At 40.5% G+C, this 22,144-nt stretch overlaps 1 protein-coding gene across 1 annotated transcript; it reads right to left on the bottom strand.

The window, feature by feature from the left end:
• Positions 1-2,296: 2,296 nt before the first annotated feature.
• LOC144688297 (cystinosin-like) lies at positions 2,297-16,977 on the bottom strand. Its single transcript, XM_078554729.1, has 10 exons — positions 16,917-16,977; positions 14,359-14,437; positions 14,153-14,237; positions 11,393-11,496; positions 8,839-8,976; positions 6,552-6,651; positions 5,389-5,508; positions 4,170-4,340; positions 3,025-3,142; positions 2,297-2,451 (listed from the first exon to the last, which is right to left on the bottom strand). Exons 1-10 carry the CDS (start codon positions 16,975-16,977, stop codon positions 2,297-2,299), a joined length of 1,131 nt encoding a protein of 376 aa, XP_078410855.1.
• Positions 16,978-22,144: the final 5,167 nt, after the last annotated feature.

Here is a 22,144-nt window from a genome sequence, read left to right as displayed (position 1 = left end):
TTGGCAAAAGCAATTACCTAAATCTGTACACTCTTGTTCTTGATGCTCTGTGCCACACCACCCCCCCCACCCCCTGCCACAGTGATCATAAAACTGAAAAATATACAAGGAGACACAAGTTCAATAAAAGGCCAGCTTGGAATGGACTAAGACTGGAAAGAGACAGCACACAGGAGGAGTAAAGGGAGATGATAACCACTAGGCAATTATATCTTGATATGCTCTGCTGCTACTGGAACTACTGAATTTAATCAGTGTACCAGCAGTCTGACTGAGATTAGTTCTTACTTTCCTTACCCCTAGTGAATAGGGCAATGTTAAGATCTTGTCTCAATACAAGAGCCAAAAACTTTTACAGCCCCTCCTGTTGCAGGATCTTCCAGTCAAATGAAGCCAATGGGTTTTGAACAGCTTGTTGCATTTTCTGACTTTACCCCAACAGGGGGTGGAATTTTACAGCCATGGGAACACCACCACCTGAAAATTCCCCTCCAAGCCATGCACCATCCCAATTTTGATATATAGTTCAGTGTTCCTTCAGTGTTGCTGGGTTGAAGCTCTGGAACTCCCATTAGGCACTGTGGGTGTACCTTACAACAGAGACTGGAGCAGTTCAAGGTGGCAGCTCACCACCTTAAAAGGTATGGGCAAAACACCCTATGAATTTAGAGTGGATTACTAATCCAGTAAAATAACTGGAAACATTCAAATCCCACCACAGCTAGTGAATTAGATAGTTCATTATCACTAAATTTGAATCTACCAGGTTGTTTTAAAAAAAAAATCCAAAATGTCCTTTCAGGAAGGAAATCAGTCATCCTTATCCAGTCTGCTGAGGGTCTGGAGTCACAGAATAATTCCAGTATCTGGTAATGTCAAAAATCTTGATTTAAAGTTGGGGGTATTGGGACCATGGAGGTTTTGATGTGCTGAAATTGCCCAGAAGTGAAAACTTCTGATGAACCAATTTCTGCTGCCTGGGACACTGCTAATGCCTCCAATACGGAGTTCTGGGTCAGACCTCAGAATAGCCAGTGTGACTGAACAGAATACTACAACCCAACCCTCCCAAGCCACCCACTGACCTACCAAAGGGCAGGAGACCTTTTTGAAAAACTTAATGCAGCAGCTAATGTCATGATCTGCTCCATCTGGACATTAATCATAATGGGCTATTATTCATGAATATAAAATTGTGCCTTTGGTAACCTTAAAGTGTAATATTGAGGGCAGGAAGGAGGCATCACAAAACTCCAGTCCAAAAGGGGAGGCCAATTGTTTAACATTAAATTACTTGGAACAGATTCAGTTTTCAATCCTAACACTTGTGGAAAATTCTCATTCAACAAAAGACTAAAAAATTACACTCTTGGATATTTACCCATTATAACCACAGCACCCAGTAGATAGACTGTCCTGGAGTCAGGAACAGCTGAAGTTGCAACAGCACAGAACCAAAAATTCAGTTCAGCTGAAAAGATGGTTTTAAAAAAAAGATATTGGTTTAATTATATAAACCTAGACTTTTGTCAAGTTAATTAGGATTACAGGAACACAAGATTACAGTTCAATAAAAATGTTTTAATATTGATTGCACATTATTCAGCATTCAAAACAATTTTTTGATCCCATATACAGGGATAACACCTGCATTCTAAGCAACTTCAAAAAAGGGCCAAAGAAGAGACTGTTGAAAGAATGAGCAGCATTGAAACAAGGCCATTTTTGGCTATCAACTATTGGAGCAGTTCAAAAGGAGGGTAATCACACTGGCAGATTTTCCATCAATCCCAGTGCTTTAAGTTCCCTTCTGGAGTGTTTCTAGTGAGGATACAAAGTGAGTTAGGTTTCAACTTGCAATATGAACACCCAGAATCTAGGAGTAGTTTAAAACTGCTGAAATCAAAATAGACAACTTTAACCAAGGTGCACAGTTACAATATTCAAAGATAACAAGTCAACATTGATGTTGCTTTTCCCTACCAATCTGAAAGGTCTGTCTTTAGAGATTAGATTTGATGGAAGAGATGGGAGTCTTTTCTACCCTCAAACTTGCATCTGATTTTAAAACTATAGAAATAAAAAACCCTTCTCTAAACTACAAGAAAAAAAGGAATTCAGATTCTGCAGTAGCAACATCCAGTTTGGTGGGGGAGACAGGGGTGAAAGCCAATAGCTATTTAAAACTCCTGAATCTAGCCTTTATAGTGTGGTTTCATTCTCAAATCATTACTGGCCAACATGTATCTAAAAAAAAAGTTATTTCAAGAATTGAACTGTGCTTGTGTCTTCAATGTTATCTTACACCTGGTGCTCCATCATTCAGTGACATATAAACTTGGTGTTTCCTATACAGAACATAATGCTGTACCAAGAAGATAATATCAAACAACATGGATATCAGTCCAAGACCAAACTTCGTTGGATCTCCAAAAATCAGCATCTCTTCATCTGCAATGAAAAAAAAAAGTAGACTAGGTTAGCTGTCAGTCTGTACTGACATCTACATTGAGAACAGCACTCCGGATGAGAACAGGCCATAACTTTACAGTAATGTCCTGAAATGATCAAGGGTCAATCAAGACTCAAACAATGGTTACAATGTTGGTAGCAGTATTGTGCAGCATTGCATTGGAGTCAAATCATGAGCAAGGCAGGGCAGGGGGGGTGGGGTAGTAAAGCTAACACATTAGGTCTTTGATTTAAAAGAGGAGGCCTTCAAGTGCACTACAGAAGTTTAGTTACACAATAATAGATAGCCAATCTCTGGTACCTGAAACCAGGAGAGATGTTGTTTACATCTTTCAAGAGCAGAACAGGACATGCCAGTCCCAACCCAGGTTGGCATTGCATATAATCACACAAGGCAATCTTGATGCTCAAGCAAGGAAAGGACAAAGGATACATGGCTAAAATGGTGTCCAAACATCTGTAAACCCAGATCCATTTATTCCCCACCTTCCGTTTGGCATAGCAAATGGCTGAGTAAGGACCTCATTACAAGTACACTGCATGGTGCCTTACCATTGTTATACGATTGCAAGAACATTTGTAGAAGGCTGAAAAAGCCTCCAGTAATATCCAACAGTGCATTCCAAATGCTCCATCCAACAGTGCTTTTTCTCCGGTAGTTCATGTAAGCCTAGAATAAGAGGCCACAATTATGACAAATGTGATAACACCAAAACGGTCGAATCCATCAAGAAAAAAATCAAGTATTGAGATTCTCAAACAAAGTGATATGTACAGGAGAGGATATTCTACAAGGAGAGACTGTAGAATGAGAATTGCAGAGGGGACAGACATTTGTGCCTCAGTTTGCTCAATCTTGGAATACAGCACACCTCCCACAGTGCATCACAGATAGCATCCTTTTGGGATCAGTATGGGCTACTTATCTGCACACAACAATGTCCATTTTGCATAAACTGTACTTCTGGAGGAAGTTTAGTATCTGGGAATTGGCCCCAGCTACAATAAACAAGGAGGCTACAATACCAATTGCAATGAACCCAGCCAATTTTTAAAAAATGGCCCTACGACAGATCTTAGTACTCTTAGGTAGGTGGGTTGAGAGATTCCAAGTCAAAAGCAGCAAGTCTCCAAAGGGAGGAAGGCTTGATCAGGCATTAACAAGACCTCTCATCTTGCATTTCATGAACATGTCCAGGCTCTTGGATTAAAAGAGATCATGAGATGACTGGACACAACACATGTTTTTTTTTTTAAACAAAAGCATTGCCACGGTAGTATTAAAGATTTCCCCCCCCCCCCCCCGCCCCCACCCTCTATACTCCAGGAGAATTCAGTTACTCCCATACCCCCAACTTATTCATAAATTGAGAAATCATTTCATCTGTTTTAGTGAAGGATAAACATTGGCCAAACCACCAGGGATCTGATTAGTGTCTTTGGGTCTTGCATCTATTAGATGGATTTTGAGAAGACAGGGATTCAAATGAAGTATGAAGGAACACTGACCTGAAGTAGCCGTTTCAAAGAAATGTTCAAATGACTGGAGTGGCAACTAACTCAGAACTTTCAGACAGATTACTGCCACCAATTCAGTCATTTAAAAATCAGCATTGGTGGTATAAACAATGTGGTCTGCTTACATTGCAGTTCAACCTGCCTTTAAAAGGTAATAAATAATCGCATGCAACCCCTACCTGAGGGACATATTTCACAAGTACAATGCCAAGTTTGATGTAGGAGAAATAGTAGACAAGTTGAAGCCATGTTATTTGACCAGCGATTGCTATGAAGAAGGTCACAAGAGCACATAGCCAGGCACTGACCACCAGTCCAGTAGCAATCTTGGATACTTTCTGTTCCCCTCGCTGTATTGCAGTAAATAGAAAACTCAATTTCAGCAATAGCATTTATATAATCTTAAATGTCTGAGGTGAAATCCAGGAAGAAGTAGTTTTAAATAAAATTTGATACTGAGCCACATAAGATGTTAGGATAATGATTAAAAGGTTACTGAGCATCTTGGTGATTCAGGTCTAGTAACCTTAGCAATGCATCGCATAGGTAAAAGGAGACATTCATGAGCAGTTTAAAAAGTTTGCATAAACTAAATCCCTAGCAGCAAAACAGAGGTGAACTAGGTCAACTCTTTTTGTACAATGTCATGTAAAAGTGAGCTACAATTGCTGGTGACTCAAAAGGGGACATATTTTACATAACAGCTTGATAACTGCACGAGGGAGAAAGAATTAGAGGTATATGTTGATGGGGAGAGAAGAGGGTGGGAAGTCCATAAAAAAAGTAGGGGCCAGTTAAACCAAATGTTTGTGTTATAAAATCTATTTAATTTTATATTCTGCCAATGTCCAACAGGCAAGGCAATTTTTTTTCATTCATAGGATGTGGGCTTCACCAGCTGGGCCAGCATTTATTGCTCATCCCTAGTTGGGCTTGAGAAGGTGGTGGTGAGCTGCTTTTCTTTAAAAACACTAAAAACAGCTGGGATATACAAGGAAATATATGAGAAGATGGAGCTTGATTCAGACTGGAAGTCCGAACTGTCCAAAGTATGGTCTACAGAAAAAAAAAAATACAAATGGTTGTGATATAAAGATACCAACTACTAGGCAGAAAAGAGTGGGGGCACTAATTTAAGTGGCATAAGTAACATGTCATGATTTTTTAAAAGGAGGGAAGACTAAACAATGGACAAGTCAAATAATTTACATTTACTGGCAATGGCTTCTTGCAACAGGCTGTTAAGGTCTGCAGTGGTGACCCAGGCAGGGTAGAGATGCAAAGTTTGGGCATTGGATACTGGGCTGGAAGGACAATAACATTACATTGAGCACCAAACTGTCAGTTTTACCTTTTACAAACTGACTCAAATTGCATCACAGTACTGGAGACACTGACCTCATAGATGAAACACTGAAAGATTGTAACTGCTGTTAACAGGATGGCATGGAGGCTGAAAAAGACATCATTTGCTTCGACTGGGTTCACTCCTTCTGGGTTTTGCTCAAGAAATTGTTTCTGGAAGAATAGATTTAGGGCATTGATTTTCTGACTTTCCCCATTTGCTGAGATGCATTTAACAGGACACAAACGATTGGACAACTCTGCCATGGAGATATGGCCATGAAGGAGCTTCTTGGCCAGCCTGGCCCTGTGGCCTTCTGCTTGTAGTGCATTGAGATTATAAACAGGGGGTTTCTGCACCACAAATACACTTTTGGCTGTTCACTAGAAAACTTCCATATTAAAAATACTTGCATTACATCCGAAGCCAGATGCTTCAGTGCATTCTGGACTTTGCAAAGTCATCTTCATTCAAATGTTGTTTTATAAACTTGGGGAAGTGAGTGGGCTGATTTCCTTAGGGTATTACCAGTTCTTCCCAAGATTCTTCATTGTCAGAAGCACTTACTTACCTAGACACTGATCAAGGTCAAAATCAAAAGTAGATCTGTGGCAGAGTATCCAGGCTACTCTAGAACACAATGGGTCTAATTGTTTATCAAGATCAATGCCAGTGGCCTCATGGATCAGTAGATATTTACATACCTAAAAACAGTTAATGGATCACTGGCTTAGAAGAGGAATTTAGCAACTAAATTCCTCTAACTGATGAGGTGAAGGAATGATACAGTTCACAGGCCAGATCAGCATGCATCATTGTTCATTCCTCTGTGGTCTGACTGGCATTAAGCTTGAGATTGCATAATTCCAGTCCCAAAGGCACACAAGTCACACTTATTACAGGGACAGAATTTCTAATAATTGCAACACTCCCTTGCAGTCATTTGGCTTTGTGCGACAGGGGGGAAAACAATACCCTGATGTAGTGGAGTGCAGTAGTGAGTCTGGTAGAAATCAGCATAAAGATATAATCCTGACTAGGTGCTATCTGATGCATATAGTTATGCTCAAACAGATATTATTCAACCATACAAGCCTCTAGACTTCTTCATAGTGTACAACTTTATAACAAGTTGTAGAATTAGCCTAACATCCACTTTGTAATTTCTATGGATTCATGCCCCTACAAGTCAACATTTAGCAATTCAAAACCTTACCTTAACATTAGGAATCCAGAAAAGGCTAATGTTAAACACTCCGTATGCCAAGTGACCCGTTAGATTCAGGGCCAGAAAATCAAAATTCAATCCAATTACACTTAAAGAAAAAGAGAACAGATGGTTGAACAGGTCATCATTACCAAATTGTAGGCAAGTTCTGCAGAATGAGCAAGCAGGAGAATAAGGACAATGTGAGACAATGGGTGGGTGCAGCATTGAACACTATGGTCTTAAAAAAAATCTGCAAGCATCTTTGCACTTCGTAACCCAAATGTTCATATCTCTGGTGTTAGAGAAGTGAATATTATTCTACTTTCCTTTCATAGCATCAAGTAACTAGATAGGTGTCAAAGCAGCAGCTTTCCCCACAGTTGCATAAAAGTGGTAAGGACTTGGCCAGATATTGTCAAGTGTGGAAAACCAACCAGCACTCAGCAAGGAGATGACAAACTGCTGACAATGAACTCCAAGAATCCTTAGATTCTGGAAAACTGCCAATGTAACACCCTTACTCAAAAAGGGAGGGAGACAAAAAAAAAAGTGTAACTATAGGCCAGTTAGCTTAACATCCGTCATTGGGAAATGTTGGAGTCTATTATAAAGGATGTAATAGCAAAGCATTTAGAAATACATAATCTAATCAAGGAGAGTCAGTATGGCTTCATGAAGGTGAAATCTTGCCTGACAACTTTATTAGAATTCTTTGAGGAGGTAACAAGCAGGATAGGTAAAGGGGAACCAGTAGATGTAACATATTTGGATTTCCAAAAAGTGTTATCATACCACACAAGGCTACTGAATAAGATAAGAGCCCATGGTGTTGGGGGTAGTGTATTAGCATGGATAGAGGACTCAACTACTAGAAGATAGAGTTGGAATAATGGAGGCATTTTCAGGATGGCAACCTGTAACTAGTGGAGTGCCACAGGGATCAGTGCTGGGGCCACAATTATTTACAAAATACATTAATGACTTGGATGAGGGAAATAAATGTATTATCACCAAGTTTGCAGATGCCAAAAATAGGTGGGAAGGCAAGTGGTGAGGATGACGCAAAGAGTCTACAGAAGGATATAGACAGGTTAAGTGAGTGGGCAAAAACTTGGCAGATATAATATAATGTGGGGAAAATGTGAGGTTATGCACTTTGGCAGGAAGAATAGAGGAGCTGAATATTATTTAAATGGAGAAAGACTAAAGAAAGCTGCAGCAAAGAGGGATTTGGGAGTCCTCATGCATGAATCCCAAAAAGTTAGCATACAAGTTCAGCAGGTAATAGGGAAGGCAAATGGAATGTTGGCCTTTATTTCAAAGGGAATGGAGTATAAAAATAGGGATGTCTTGCTAAAATTATACAAGGCACTAGTTAGACCACACCTAGAATATTGAAGTTTTTGTCCCCCTATCTAAGGAAATATGTATATTCAAGGCTGAGATACAGATTTTTTAAATCAGTAAGTGAATCAAGGGTTATGGGGAAAAAGGCAGGAAAGTAGAGTTGAGGATTATCATGGCTGATCTGAACTCATTGAATGGCAGAGGAGACTTGATGGGCCAAATGGCCTACTTCTGCTCCTATGTCTTATGGTTTGCAATTGGACTGTCCCTCCTATTAGGATGGATTCTTCAGTCTGTACATGAACAGATGAGTGTTCAAAGTCAAAGCAAGATAGTTGCATTCAAAAATCAAAGGAGAATACAACAAAACCTTCAACAGAACAGTACTGCAGTGAAATGTATGGAACACAATCCCAGTCAGCATCACAGGGATTGCCTGTAGCAAAGGTAGTTGCATTTGGTCAAATATATCCTGATCCATTTTATCTGGATTAAAAAAAGGGCTGTTGCTTAATCAAAAAGGAAACTCAACTGGAGAACAGCAGGGGAAAAAAGATGCATACCATTTGCACATGAGCTCCATGCAGACTTTATGGCAACTATATCTTTTTAAAAAACCAACAAGTGGCATTTATGCTTCTACAAGATTTCTTTTCCAACAGATTAGGAGCAAATATGAAGTTTGACTTAGTAATTTACTCTATTGTGTGGACATTTCCTCCAAAACCCAACTGCTTAATACTCTACTGGACATCAGTTTTACAGCATATCCTGCAGTCCAGTTATGAACATCAAGAACTGAGCACAAAGCTGCTAAAGTCAGCCATATTCTTGGACAAACCCCAGTGAAGGGCTGAACAGAAGTGTAATGTTGTTAGTTTTACAAACCTGAAGCAGACCCAATTGCAGTATCACCATTTACAATTTATTGAAGTTTAGGCTTTACCTCCTGTGCCGCCAGTTTTCAATAACTTGTGGATAGAATGAAATGGACCAGGCCACAAAATAAATCCAGCCAATCACTTGGTTTATAATCTTCAAGGCATTGCTGTGCACCACTAGAAAACGCATTCGTGTTGGACCCCTACAAAATAATTCAGGCCGTTAGAGATTGAACTACATGTTGCTAATTTCCCCATAGTTAAAATAATTGAATGGAACATTACCATCCAAATAAAAAACCTCAACTTAAAAAATGTAGCATATGATCAAGTTTGCAGAGGATTGCAAAAAGAATGGACTATGCAGTTGATGCGTGAGCAGAAAAGTGACAATGGATTTCAATTTTGAGAAGTGAGGTATATTTGAGGAAGACTAAAGAGAATACACATTTGCAATAAATAGTAGGACTCTGAAGTATAGAGGAACAGAGTGCATGGTCAGACCTGAAGATAACAGGGCAGGTACACAAGGTGTCATGCATATTAGTTGGAGTGTAAGCACAGGAGGTTATGCTAGATCACTGCACACAGTTCTGGGCACTGCATTACAGCATTGTGTTTTTATTTTAAGATTTCTCCATGGCAACCTCTCAGCTAACAGGCTCCAAGCACCTAGATGATGCAGAAAAAAAGGCACAAGGCTTGAACATATTCAATTTGTTTGCAGAGTTTGGGACCCTGTGTGAATGTGTGGTGTTTCTAGCAAGCACAAATGAGCCATGTTACAAGCTGGACAGGATTTTTTTCTTTTTATTCTCATGGGATGAGGGGCAATTCCAGCATTTGCTGCCCATCCCTAATTGCCCTTGAACCAGGTGGCTTCCTAAGCCATTTGAGGCTCCTAAGAGTCAGCCACATTGCTGAGGGTCTGGAGTCACATGTAGGCCAGACCAGGTAAGGATGGCAGATTTCCTTCCCTAAAAGGATATTAGTGAACCAGATGGGTTTACAATCAATGATAGCTTCACAGCCACCATTATTGGTGACAATCCAGATTTATTATCCGAATTCAAATTCCACTAGCTGCCATGGTGGAATTTGAACCCATGTCCCCAGAACATTAGCCTGGGCCTTTGGATTACTGGTCTGGTGATTGTCAGGATTGTGCAGCAAGTGCTGCCAAGGTTAATGCTCTGGGGACATCCATCACAGCTGGTGCATTTTAAATTCCATTAATAAATCTAGTTTCAGTTTCATGTCACTATGGAACCACCAAATGTCATGAAAGCCCAGCTGGTTCACTCATAGCCTTCCAGGGAAGGAAATCTGCTGTCCTTACCTAGCCCACATGCAACTCCAGACTCTTAACTACCCTCAAATGACCCAAAGCAAGACACTGTTAGTATTAAATTGTTAGAGAAGTCATACCACATGGACTGCAGTGGTTAAATGTGGCTCACCATGACCTTCAAGGTGAATTAGGGATAGGAAACAAATGCTGGTCCTGCCAGTGTTGCCCATATCATGAAAGAATAAAGTGGGCTGATTGGCCTCCTGCCATAAATCAATGTTTAATGGAACAAATAGATTGAGTCAGCATGGCAGGGATTTAATGATTCCCAACCCTCTTCATTCACAGCTTTCCCCCCCACCACCATCCTATAAGTGTATATTCAAATCCTTCCCCCTCCCAGTATCACCTCAAGTTGCAGATTGGTGCCACTCTGCCAAGCTACATGCCCTCAAGTTATCTCTATCCACCCATTTGACAGCTGCCTCTCCACCTATCTAGGTGATTGTGGGTTCAGAGAGCATTCAGCATCTACTTAGAGTTTTTTGGCTAAGATAACTAAGACAAGTTGGAACTAGAAACTGAACTGATGCAAGCAAAGATGATGAATATGCATTTCCGGTTTTGGCCATGGCAGCAAGTTGCAATTCTATTCCAGTTCCTTAACCTTTACAACCAAGGATGGACAACCCATACCAAGTATCAGTGATGTAATTGTCCCTTTTTAAATCTGTAAGCAGCAATGTAATGTAGACATGAACAAGTTGTTTCACCCTTTCTGGAAGGTTTAAAAAAAAGGATAAAGTGATCATAGTCCATAAGAGGCCATTGGCCTCTCCCTCCATTAGAGAGACAGTTGGTTATATATGTGGTGCAAGGTGAGGAGGCCTCTGAACTACCACAGCCAGTACAGGAATTGAACCCATGACATTTGTATCATTCTGCATCAGTTAACTGACTGACCTGCATGAAGGATAAATTCAAACAGTTTTGAAAAAAAAACAGCAAGTGGTCAGTGTAGCAAGTTTTTAAGGGAGATAGTAGGCTCCATATTAACTGAACATAATACATGAGCATTTGGGGCATAATGTGGCAGGTGTAGCAGGCTTAAGAGGAACTTTAGACTGATTTCCAAAGGTCTAGCATTGGAGGACTTTATTTACCCACATCTTGAAACTATTTTATATTGACTAATGTTTGCAACATCAAATAGTTGAAGCTTGGGCTGGTACACTTCCAGTCACAAGCTAACACTTACAAACCAACAAGGAAAAGTCTCAATTTGTAGAACAATGAATCAGTGAACTTTGGGATAAAGTCAGACATACCTGATCAGATTGCTGTTGTTGGTCTGGAGGTAGGTAGTAATCTGTCCCACTTCAACTCCTCGGACGGTGAAAGATGACGAGTTTACAGATTTAGGCAACTTGATCTGATTAGAATGGAGAAAAGTATTCTTAGTTAGTTAGGAGATATTAGGGTGCTGACCAAAAGTTTGGTCAAAGGGCCTTGAGTGAGGAATTCTAACACTAGGCTTATATGAACATACAAATTAGAAGCAGGTGTAGCCCACTCCACCATTCAAAAGATAATGGCCAATCTAATTTTAACCTCAACTTCACATTCTTGCCTACCCCCAATAACCTTCAGGTTCTTACTCAAGTAATTACATCTGCCTTAAAAATATTCAAAGACTCTGCCTTTTGAGGAAGAGAACTCCAAAGTCACAACCCTCAATTTTCCCTCATCTCCTAATGGGCAACCCCTTTTTTTAAAATAAAAACAGTGACCCCTTGTTCTAGATTCTCCCACAAGAGGAAACATCTTCTCCACGTCAGCCCTGTCAAGGACCCTCAAGATCTTGTGTTGCAATCAAGTTGCCTCTTCTAAACTCCCGCAGATACAAGCCTATTCAGCCTTCCCTCAAGGCAACCCACCCATTCCGTGCATTAGTCTAGAAAACCTTCTCTAAACTGCTTTCAACACATTTACATCCTCTTAAATGGGACCAAAACTGTACACAGTACTACAGATGGGATCTCACCAATGCTCTGTATAACTGAAGCATAACCTCCCTACTTGTGTATTCAATTATCCTTGCAATAAATGGTAACATTCTATTAGCTTTCCTAATTGCTTGCTGCACTTGCATACCAGCATTTTGCAATTCATACACTAGGACACCTTGATTCCTCTGCAATCTCACGATTTAGATAATGAATTTTTAAAAAATATATGTGTCCTGCCAAAACGGACACCTCACATTTTCCCATATTATATGCCATTTGCCCACTCCTCTAATCCATATCCTTTTGTTGCCTCATGTCCTATTCACATCTTACTTTCCTACCTACATCATCAGCAAATTTAGCAACCATACCATCTGTTCCTTTGACCAGATCATTTATATAAATTGTAAAGAGTGGAGACTCCAGCATTGATCCCTGTGGCACACCACTCCAACCAGAAAATGACCCATTTCTGGTTAGATAACCAATATATTACTCCCTGCACCATGAGCTTTTATTTTCTGCAATAACCTTTGAGGCATCTCAAGTGCCTTTAATGTATCAAATACATCCACCAGTTCCCCTTTTTCCACAGTGCTTGTTACTTCCTCAAAAGAAGTCCAATAAATTGGTCAAACATGATTTCCCTTTCACAAAACCACGTTGACTCTGCTCGATTGCCTTGAATTTTTGTAAGTGCCCTGCTATAACATTTTTAATAATAGGTTCCAACATCTTCCCTATGACAGATGTTAAGCTAACTGCCCTGTAGTTTCCCTGTCTCCCTCCCTATTTGAATAAAGGAGTTACCTTTGCTGTTTTCCAGTCTAAATGGAACCTTCCAAATCTAGTAAAGTTTGGAAAATTAAAACTAACCCAACAACTATCTCCCTAGCCACTTCTTTTAAGGATGAAATCTGTCAGGACCCAGGGACTTAAACTGTTGCAACTATAGGTTGACACATACCACTTCCCCAGTGATTGCAATTTTCCTCCAGTTCCTCCCAATCCCTGAATGTTGCTCGTATTGTCTATAGTGAAAACCAATGCAAGATACTTGCTCAATTCATCTGCCACCTCTATTTTCCATTATTAACTCCCCACACTCACTTTGCAGCAGTCACCAACAGTAATGTTAAGGGAGTGTTGAGATGGTTTTATTAACAGTGGTGAAAGCCCATGAAGATATTTAATTACAATTACAGGAGCCAATATATAAATTAGTGATGGAACTGGCATACAGCAGATGTTAGTAGCAGGGTTTTAGATGAACTGAGGTTTGTGCACAGAAGATGGACTTTGCTATTTGAATGCTATCCTAACGTGAGGCATGGATGTTCTAGCACCAAATGAATTGATGGGCAGAGATGGAAGCAGACAGTACATGCAATGGAAAGGATATGGAGTCAGAAGTCATTGTTACAGTGCCAAGCATGCAAGATATTACACCAGGGAGGGGAGGGGACTATTCAATTGGTCTTGGATCAAAAAAAGATCTCCAATTATTGAAAAGCAATGATAGGACAGGCTGTATAAAGCCAAACTCCAGGCTAGTTTCACATCCCATGGAATTTCCCAGTTAGTCACTACAAATTCAGATTCCATCACTGCCGGTGTGACTAGCCACTAGCATGTCCAAGCTACAATCATGGAGCAGGAGAAAATGTCATTCTGCAAAGAATTTCCATTAGTCTGAGAAAAGTTGCAAGGAGAAAGCAGTTTGACAAGGCTGGTGGCACCTTGTCTTTAGAAAGTCTAGTTTCAGCAGCACAGAGGCATCCAACTTCAAATTACAATTTTCTTTCATTCCAGCTGTAAGGAAATTACAAAACCCAGCACCCAAATTTTAAGAAGTGGTCCACTCACTGGCAGGGCAACTAGTGGACCCAGATTCATAAAGGAGCCTAACAAATACCCTGCTCACTTAGATGAAATCTGAATCACTTTCAGAAGAAAAGTGATCATTTGAACCTTCAAATGGCCAAAGTGAAGTTTGTGTTTAACATTTTCAGAAGTTTGCCATGACAAAGTTCACCATCCTTGGTCCTAGTTTCCACAACCTGAAGAATAAAAACTTACCTGCTCAGGTAGTTGAACAATACAGGTTTGTTTGGATGAGAAGGTCACATTGAAGGTGATGATTACAGTCTCCTGCAGGGGGGTACTGGAGAGAAACAAATCAAACCCGTTACCCAAGAGCCATACAATATGAAAGCAAGAGTTCAGTTTAACCCAAAACAGAGTTTCCTTTGATGACACAAGTGCCACTTTATAATCTGACCCACCTCAAAGCAATTCTGATATCCTGAATGCTGTTGATTTCCAAGCTAACAACTTCTGGCACTATTAGAATTTCAGAGGTTTCTGTAAACAAACACAACCACGATCATTCATGTGGATTCGCCACCTCATTTTAAACAGTGTCATGAACAGGATTAGGCCATTCAACTAGAATGTTATCACAACTCCATTACAGCCTTCTGTCCAAAAGAGGTCTTAAATTAATAGACTTCCAACATCCAAAACCTTCTGGAACAAATGCAAAAAAGTGCTTCAATTTCCATCCAAAGTCATCTAGCTCGAAGCTTATTACCCTTTCATCAGGATTCCTGAGCAAAGAGTTTCATTACCCTATGGAATGCCTTTATATTGTTTTAAACACTAATTAGATTCCCTTCAACTTTCTAAACTCTAGGAAGACACGACACATTTATATTTCCAAGAAAGAGTTCAAATCTAGCCAATGTACTGGTAATGTCTTGAAGGGTCTGTGAAAGGACTAGTTTCAATTCCCAATGGTATCCCTTACATGACAGGTCAAAGGATAGTTCCTGTGGGGAAGATACAGAACTTGGGGGTGGGTGGAGCAGGGGTTAGACTGGGGTAAGATGTTGGAAGAGTTGAGGGGGTGTTTAACAAAACTTCATAATCATACAGTTCAACCATAAGATACCATCTTTCCACCATTTACTCATCTAATGCAACCTTGCAAGACAATTCTATTAATTATGAATTATTATAGCCTCTTGACAGCAGCAGGGAGAAGAAAGAAGTCTTAGCTACTAACCTTTGTATGAAGGATGCTTCCTAAACAGCCTTGCTGAAAGGCTTTAACAAGTTATGGCTACTTGTTCTGGATTTTCCCCCCTCTAGGAATTTATTTGCCAAACAAGCTCGTTATAATTAAAGACTTCATAAGTACTGAGTGCAATTTCAAAAAGATTAGATACACGAAACTTGGAAACAAAAAAGAGGCAAGACACAGTAATAGATTAAGAGAACAGAAACAAGCTTGTGAATAGGTAGACAAGATTAAATTCAAAAAGTGCAAGTGAAACTTTTTGCTTGGAAGGGAAAGAGACAACACAAACCAAAAGGAACAATTTTTTTTTTTTTAAAAAAAGGAGGGCCAAGAACCTGGGGACATTGGTGCACCAATCAAAGGTGTCAGTGCAGATTAACAAGCATTCAAACTCTTTCGAGTTATCAACAGTCACAGATTGCAACTCATTTGAGTACAATCACAGTTCTTGGTTTCCAGGAGTGGGACATGAACCCACAACCCTCTGATTCAAAGGCGAGGGTGCTATGAACTGAGCCACAGCTGACACCTCTAACAAGCATTCAATAAGTCATAGGATCCTGAGTCATTGAAGTGGTGTTAAAAATACACAGGAAGTTATGCTAAACCTATATAAAGCACTAAATCAACTTCGGAAGCACTGCAGCAAATTCTGGCCACCATGTTTTAGAGAGGTGAAGGCTTTGGAGAAAATAAAGATTTACTAGAATGGTTCTGTGGGTAGGGATTAGTTACATGGAGAGACTGGAGAAGCTGGGGTTGTTCACCTTAGAGCAGAGAAAGACAGCCAAAAAGGAGGTTGAGATTGTTTAATAAATCAAAGGGTTGATAGCCAGCAGCACTTCCAATTAAACCAACTTCCAGTTTGTATTCTAGTCCCGAGGCAAAGGTCAACATGCCAAAAGCTTTAAATTTTTGTACTTGTTCACAGCTTTACTGATTTCTGTAAGTGAATCCCTAAATTTTGCTTCCTCCACTTGTCTAACCTCCATTTTTTTTTTTAAAACATCATTTGGAAGCGCAAATGACTTTTAAGACTCGGTTTCAAAAGCTTTCCACCATTGGTATTTACCTTGCCACATATCTGGGTCTGTATAGACTAATGACAATGCCATTGTAATGATTACCAGCTAGATAGCAAAGAGATTGACTAACAGTCCTAACTAGTGCTCAATTGCTTCTCAGAAACCTTCATTTTAGGAATTCACAATTCCTGCCTCGATTCTTAAAGTACCACAAGCCAGAGAGACCAAGCTCACTGATACTTTGGCTGGATGGTTTGTTGGAACTGGTTCAACTCACACCTAATCTTATAAAATTCTTATTTATCCCATACGCAAGACAGAGCAACTGCAGAAGTTAAATTCTCCTTTTGTTACTAGTCTTTACAGGACCTCAAGTAAAGCCAAAAAAAAAGCACTATGTTCACCCTCCTGAAAAGGAAGCATTGAACTGTTTTTTCTGAAGCTAGTTTAAAAGACAAGTGGGAGATAAAACTTAAATTGTTTGGTCAGTGATGTTCATTCCACTTAAGTGGATTTTTAAAAACTCCACTATGGGCTGTGGGCTTCATTGGCAAGGCCAGCATTTATTGCCCATCCCTAATTGCCCTTGAGAAGGTGGTGAGCTGCCTTCTTGAACCACTGTAGTCCCTGTAGTGTGTACACCCAGAGTGCAGTTAGGGAGAGAGTTCCAGGATTTTGATTGGAATTATTGATAAGGAGGTTGTTACATTTTGCTTCCAATATCTTTCAAACTTACCACTTTGTAGCAAGTTGACTTGACTGCAAATGGTAAGCAAGAGGGACATCAGGAGCTTCATGTTGCTGGTTTTAGATCTGCAGCAGGGAAAGACCAAACTAAGATTAACTTTTACAAACAAGCCTACATCTGCAAAAGGAGACATGATGGCCACCCAAGTTATTATTCCCATTCAAGGCCTACAGTTAAGATGTCAAACAGATGATTTAGCATTTCAGTTCAACATGAGCCCCAAATAAGCTCCATACACATCAGGTTTGGCCAATACTCAGGGACCCTGAAATAAAACCCATGTAATCAAAGTCAGTGAAACTGCACATGGAAGGCTGTACAGCTTAGTTAGGATTTTACAGTTCTCATCCAGTGCTGGATGATACTAGCTACGCAACATTGACCCAGTCCTGGATGACCATTTCTAGAGTCAAAGCTGCACCCATTAGCATTGAAGGACGGAGGATGATGACTGGCCTTTTCTTATTAGAGAAGGTAATTGAACAATACTTGTGGCAGAAATATTATCCAGCATTCACCAATCACAATGTATTGATATTTTGCAGGTGTTGACAGGCTTCCAATTCTATTTGCAGCTCTGAAGCAGGAGGAGTGGAATAAAATCAGCAAGTAGCCTCATTCCTGAGGAATACAGAAAGTAGCTGGAGGGAATGGGGTCAGACACCTTCCTGAAGAATTCCTTCTGGCCTGTGACAACTGGTCTCCAACAACGACAACCATCTTTGTCAGTGGTGACTCTTACTGTTAACTCCTCCCAAACCACCCCATTGACCTCTGGGAATTGGAGGAGCAAAAAGTTAGTGAGCATTACTTCACTGGCAGAATTCTTACATGCAATAGGTCTGGTACAGTGTCTCAGCAGAATCAAAGATGCAGCAGTGATCAGGCTATTGGAGGAGAGGCTGACACTAAAGATACTTCAGCTACTTTGCTGTTAATTGGCCAATTACTATTTATTGATCCATTTCCCTTTCTCCTCCCACAAATAAACATACTGGTGAACTCTACACATTTAGGTCACTGCTAATATCCAAGATGTGATCTTATTATGCAGGCCCATCCTACATCTCAATTATTTTCTGATTTAGAGACAGGTGTGGGTCAGTGCCCCCCCACCCTACCCCAAACTTTAACCTCCATTCACCAAGATTTAGTCAGCCATGATCTGTAACCCTTCAATTTTGTTAGACAACATATATTCAATTGACTTGACCTCAGCTGTAGGCAGTGTTCTGGGTTTTGACTTGACCTCAGCTCTAGGCAGTGTTCTGGGTTTTCTATCCATGTGCTTCCTGACATCACTCTGAAACAGCCTAGCTCTAATTTTAAAATCCTGCTGGACCTCAGGAAACAGTTCCTCTCCATCTACCCTATCAAATCCTTTCAATCAAACACCTTGATCAGATCATTCCTAGGTCACCCTTTAAATCGTTTATACTCAAGAGAACAGAAGCCAAACTGTGCAGCCTGTTCTCAACACATTAGCCCAGGAAGTTGCACTGCTCCCACTCCAAGGCCACTATACCCTTCTTGGTGTGTAGTGCTCTGAAGGGGTCTAACTAAAGCTTTGTATAACTAAACTTCCATCCTCTATTGGCAAAGATAACATGCCATCAACCTATATTTCTGAACCTCTCCATTAGCTTTTAGAGAGTCATTTTCTACCCCCCTGACCAGCAAATCAGCTCGATCAGTGTTGAATTTAAAAAAAATACAAGATAAAGCTCCACCAGAGAAGGACACTTTAAACTTCCACATCGCCATTCATCATGCAATTTAAACAGCTACTGGAGATGGTGCATGGAGTGCGGGAGACCCCAAACGAGCTTACAACGGTGCACAGCTCTAGTACAAAACAATTTCACAAGGCAAACAAAATACCTGCTTTTATTTAAACAAAAATCTCAAGGCCCTTCACAGGAGCTTTGATAGAATTTAGCTCCAAGCCAGACATGAAAACTAGGGAAAGTTGGTCAAAACACCTTTTAAAAAAGGTATGTTAAAGAGCAAGTAGAGGCAGAGGGGCTTAGGAAGGAATTCCAGGACTTGGTGATAATGCCTTCAGCTGCCTAAGCCCAAGGTAGAGCAATGAAAATCAAATGAGTAAAAAAAAAAAGTCAGAATTTAAGGATCAGAGGTTTATAGGAGGTTGCAAAGATAGGGAGGGACAAACCAAGGCAAGAATGGGAATTTTAAGATGGACTCCTGGTCTGTCAAAATTTCATACAGGCCAGCAAGCACATGAGACATGGGTGAACAGAACTCGGTATAGTTAGGATAGAGGCAGTAAAAATTTCCCATGGCATTTAGATGAATGGTATTTTATGGCAGATGGAATGCCAACCAGGGAAGCATTGAAGTAGTCAAGTCTGGAGATGTTACCGACAACAAGTTCAGCTGATGAGCAAAAGTGGAAAGAGTTTGTGGTGAGGAGATGATCATGAGCTTCTGACTACAGTGAATAGATAGGAGTTTCCCCTGGCTGGAGAGTCTAGAACCAGGAGACAGTCTTAAATGGCCTGCCCCTTATTCAGAGACCGAGATGAGGAATTTCTTCACTCGGTATTGAATCTTTGGAATTCTCTAACTCAAGAGGGCTGTGAGAGCTCAATCACTAAGCACATTCAAGACAGAAATTGATAATTTTTTGGATAATGACATCAAGGGAAATGGGGTAGCGCAGGGAAGTGGCAAGAAGATCAGCCATGATCTAATTGATGGCAGAGCAAGTTCAACAGGCCCCATGTTCCCAAATCAAATGCAACACCAAGGTCACAATTCCATTCAGCCTCAGTTGCCAGGAAGGAATAGAATTGGTATCTAGGGAACAGAGCTTGTAGCAGGGACCAAAGCCAATGGTCTCATTTTCCTCAGTATTTAGTTGAAGTTTCTGCTCATCCTGTACAACAAATGGTCAAGCATAGCAGTAGTGACATGGAGCTGGAAGTCATGGGCATATATTTGGAAGCCAACATGCTTTCATGTTAAGCAGGTGAAAAAAATACACAGGAAAGAAAAGAAATGCACACAACATAACCTGGACAATGATTACAGCACATTTGGACAACACTGAGCTCTTTGAAATCTATTGGCAGTTTAAAGCCCTAATTAGTTGATGGATCCCTGGCTGATTCACTGATGTCCAGGATTGCCTAATTCCACATTATTTCTTTCCTTTTTATGTTGTCTTTGGCTTTTACTTAAAGCAAGTTATTAAGCATAGTATTAACACTGGAAGAACTGAAGCTATGGGGGTCAGTGTAACTAACAGTGTTAGATTTACTCCAAATACTAAGCAGCCTCATGAAGTAAAGGTTACACTAGAAAAACAAAATAGCAAGGAGAAAATAAAAAACAACAAACCTCATCATCCATTACCTCAAAAAAAATAAACTTTAGCTGAGGAACAAGCTCAAGTGCTTGAACTGTGCCAGGAACCTACTCCAACCATCCCCCTGATAGGGGTTATACACCACAACCATTACTTCTAGAAATATTACAGCATTTCCCTTGACTACACCCAGTTAAAATCAAAGGCACTCTTCAAATTTATTAAAGGCCAAGTCACAAGTTAGGGCCAGCAGCAGCTGCAAAGGCAAACATCAAGGTTTGCAGGTAAGGGGTATGGCCCACTTTGAAAAGAGGACTGAGGCCCTGCACATACCCAGAGGCATTTTTTGTTAATTTAGTTTATTGTTTTGACTCAAAAGAGTTACCCAGAGGCATGGAGTTGATTGGAGGATCACATTACATCAATGAATGATTAAATTGGCTCTAAAACTACATATAAACAATTAATTAAGAGAAAAAATATACTTACAAAACTTTAACAAGAAAAGAAAACAGGCACTCAACTAAAGACAATCGCATATACTCCTAAAATGCACAGCTATTAAGACATTGTTCTAGCTTTTATACCAACTATCCAACCACACTAGCTAAGCCCCTCCCAGAGGCGGGGCCAGGGGGGGTTAAGTTCCAATGGGATTTTTAAGTTTATCATTGTCTCAATGATCGGCCAATAACACTGACGGGTTTGAGTGGAGTGAAGCTGCCTCTGGGGAGGAGCACAGTAGTAAATCTACGGGTCAGTGCCCGAGGTTAGAATGATGGGACACCCATTCGGTATCTACAGACACCTCTCCTCGCCGACACAAAACTAGCCTGTGGAGCTAACTCTGCTCGCCCAGAAGCTCAACATGTGAAGAGCTGATGTTCCTATAGCAGTGGGGATTAAACAAAAAACAGTTGAAGATTATTGTGGATGAGAAAGGACACCAATTCATCCAGGTAGACCCTACCGTCTCCACATGGCGCCATACAATCTTACTTGAATCCAAGGTTTTGTCTCCCTAGCTGGGAGTCTATTAAAGATATGGATTCTCGGGATGTGGGCATCACCAGCAATACCTGCATTTATTGTCCTTGAGAAGGTGATGATGAATGACCTCCTTGAGCTGGTACAGTCCATGTGATGAAGGTATACCCCCAGTGCTGTTAAAGCTCCAGGAATTTAAGCCAGTGATGAAGGAACAGCGATATATTTCCAAGTTGGAATGGTATGTGGCTTGGTGGCAAATTTGGAACAGATGATTTCCCAATGCACCTTCCTCCAAGCAGTTTGTTACCAGTTTGAATCAGTGTCCTCCCTCCATTAACTTCCTGATAAACTTTGGGAAGACTGAAGCCATCATCTTATGTCCCCAACATAAGAACTCTGCTCCCTCTCCATCAAAAGTCCCCATTTCATGGTCACTGCCTCAGCCTGTACTGTTCCATAGTTTTGATATCCTTCTTAACCCTGAACTGAGTTGCTAATCCAATGGAGTCTGTCTATGGTTAGTTGTGGTCAGGAGAAGAATTAAATAATGAAAAATCATTAGCAAAATAATTAATTGGCTAATTGGAGAGCAGCATGAATGAGTGAGAGCTGAGCAAGCAATAAAAAGGGGTTGGTGGGAGCAGAGCACAGGCAGCATCCAAAATGTGACATCAGAAATAAGAAGTGACATTGGCACAGGGAAGCAGCTGTTTGGTGAGTAGCTGATGAGTAATTCTACTTTCTAGTTTCCAATTTATAATGAATAGTCTGTAAAGTAAAGTTAAGGCATGGCAGAGCAGTTCAGCTGCATGCTAAGTGCATCCTGTGACATGTGGGAAGTTGCACATGCTTCCCATGGACAAGATGACTACATGTGCAGGAAGTGCCATCACAT

Source organism: Cetorhinus maximus, chromosome 13, assembly GCF_964194155.1.
Source record: "Cetorhinus maximus chromosome 13, sCetMax3.hap1.1, whole genome shotgun sequence".
NCBI classification, from domain to species: Eukaryota; Metazoa; Chordata; class Chondrichthyes; order Lamniformes; family Cetorhinidae; genus Cetorhinus; species Cetorhinus maximus.
Note: the sequence above shows the minus strand (reverse complement) of the source record. Positions and strands in the feature narration are given on the sequence as shown.

Bases quoted from the DNA above. Each gene is read 5' to 3' on its own strand.
- LOC144688297 (XM_078554729.1), bottom strand. From the start codon at position 16,977: ATGAAGCTCCTGATGTCCCTCTTGCTTACCATTTGCAGTCAAGTCAAC. The intron at 6,652-8,838 runs GTAAAGCCTAAA...TTTTTCTTTAAG, and splicing joins GAAAACTGGCGGCACAGGAG to TGTAATTGGATTGAATTTTG. The intron at 5,509-6,551 runs GTAAGGTTTTGA...CTATTCTTCCAG, and splicing joins TCTGGATTCCTAATGTTAAG to AAACAATTTCTTGAGCAAAA.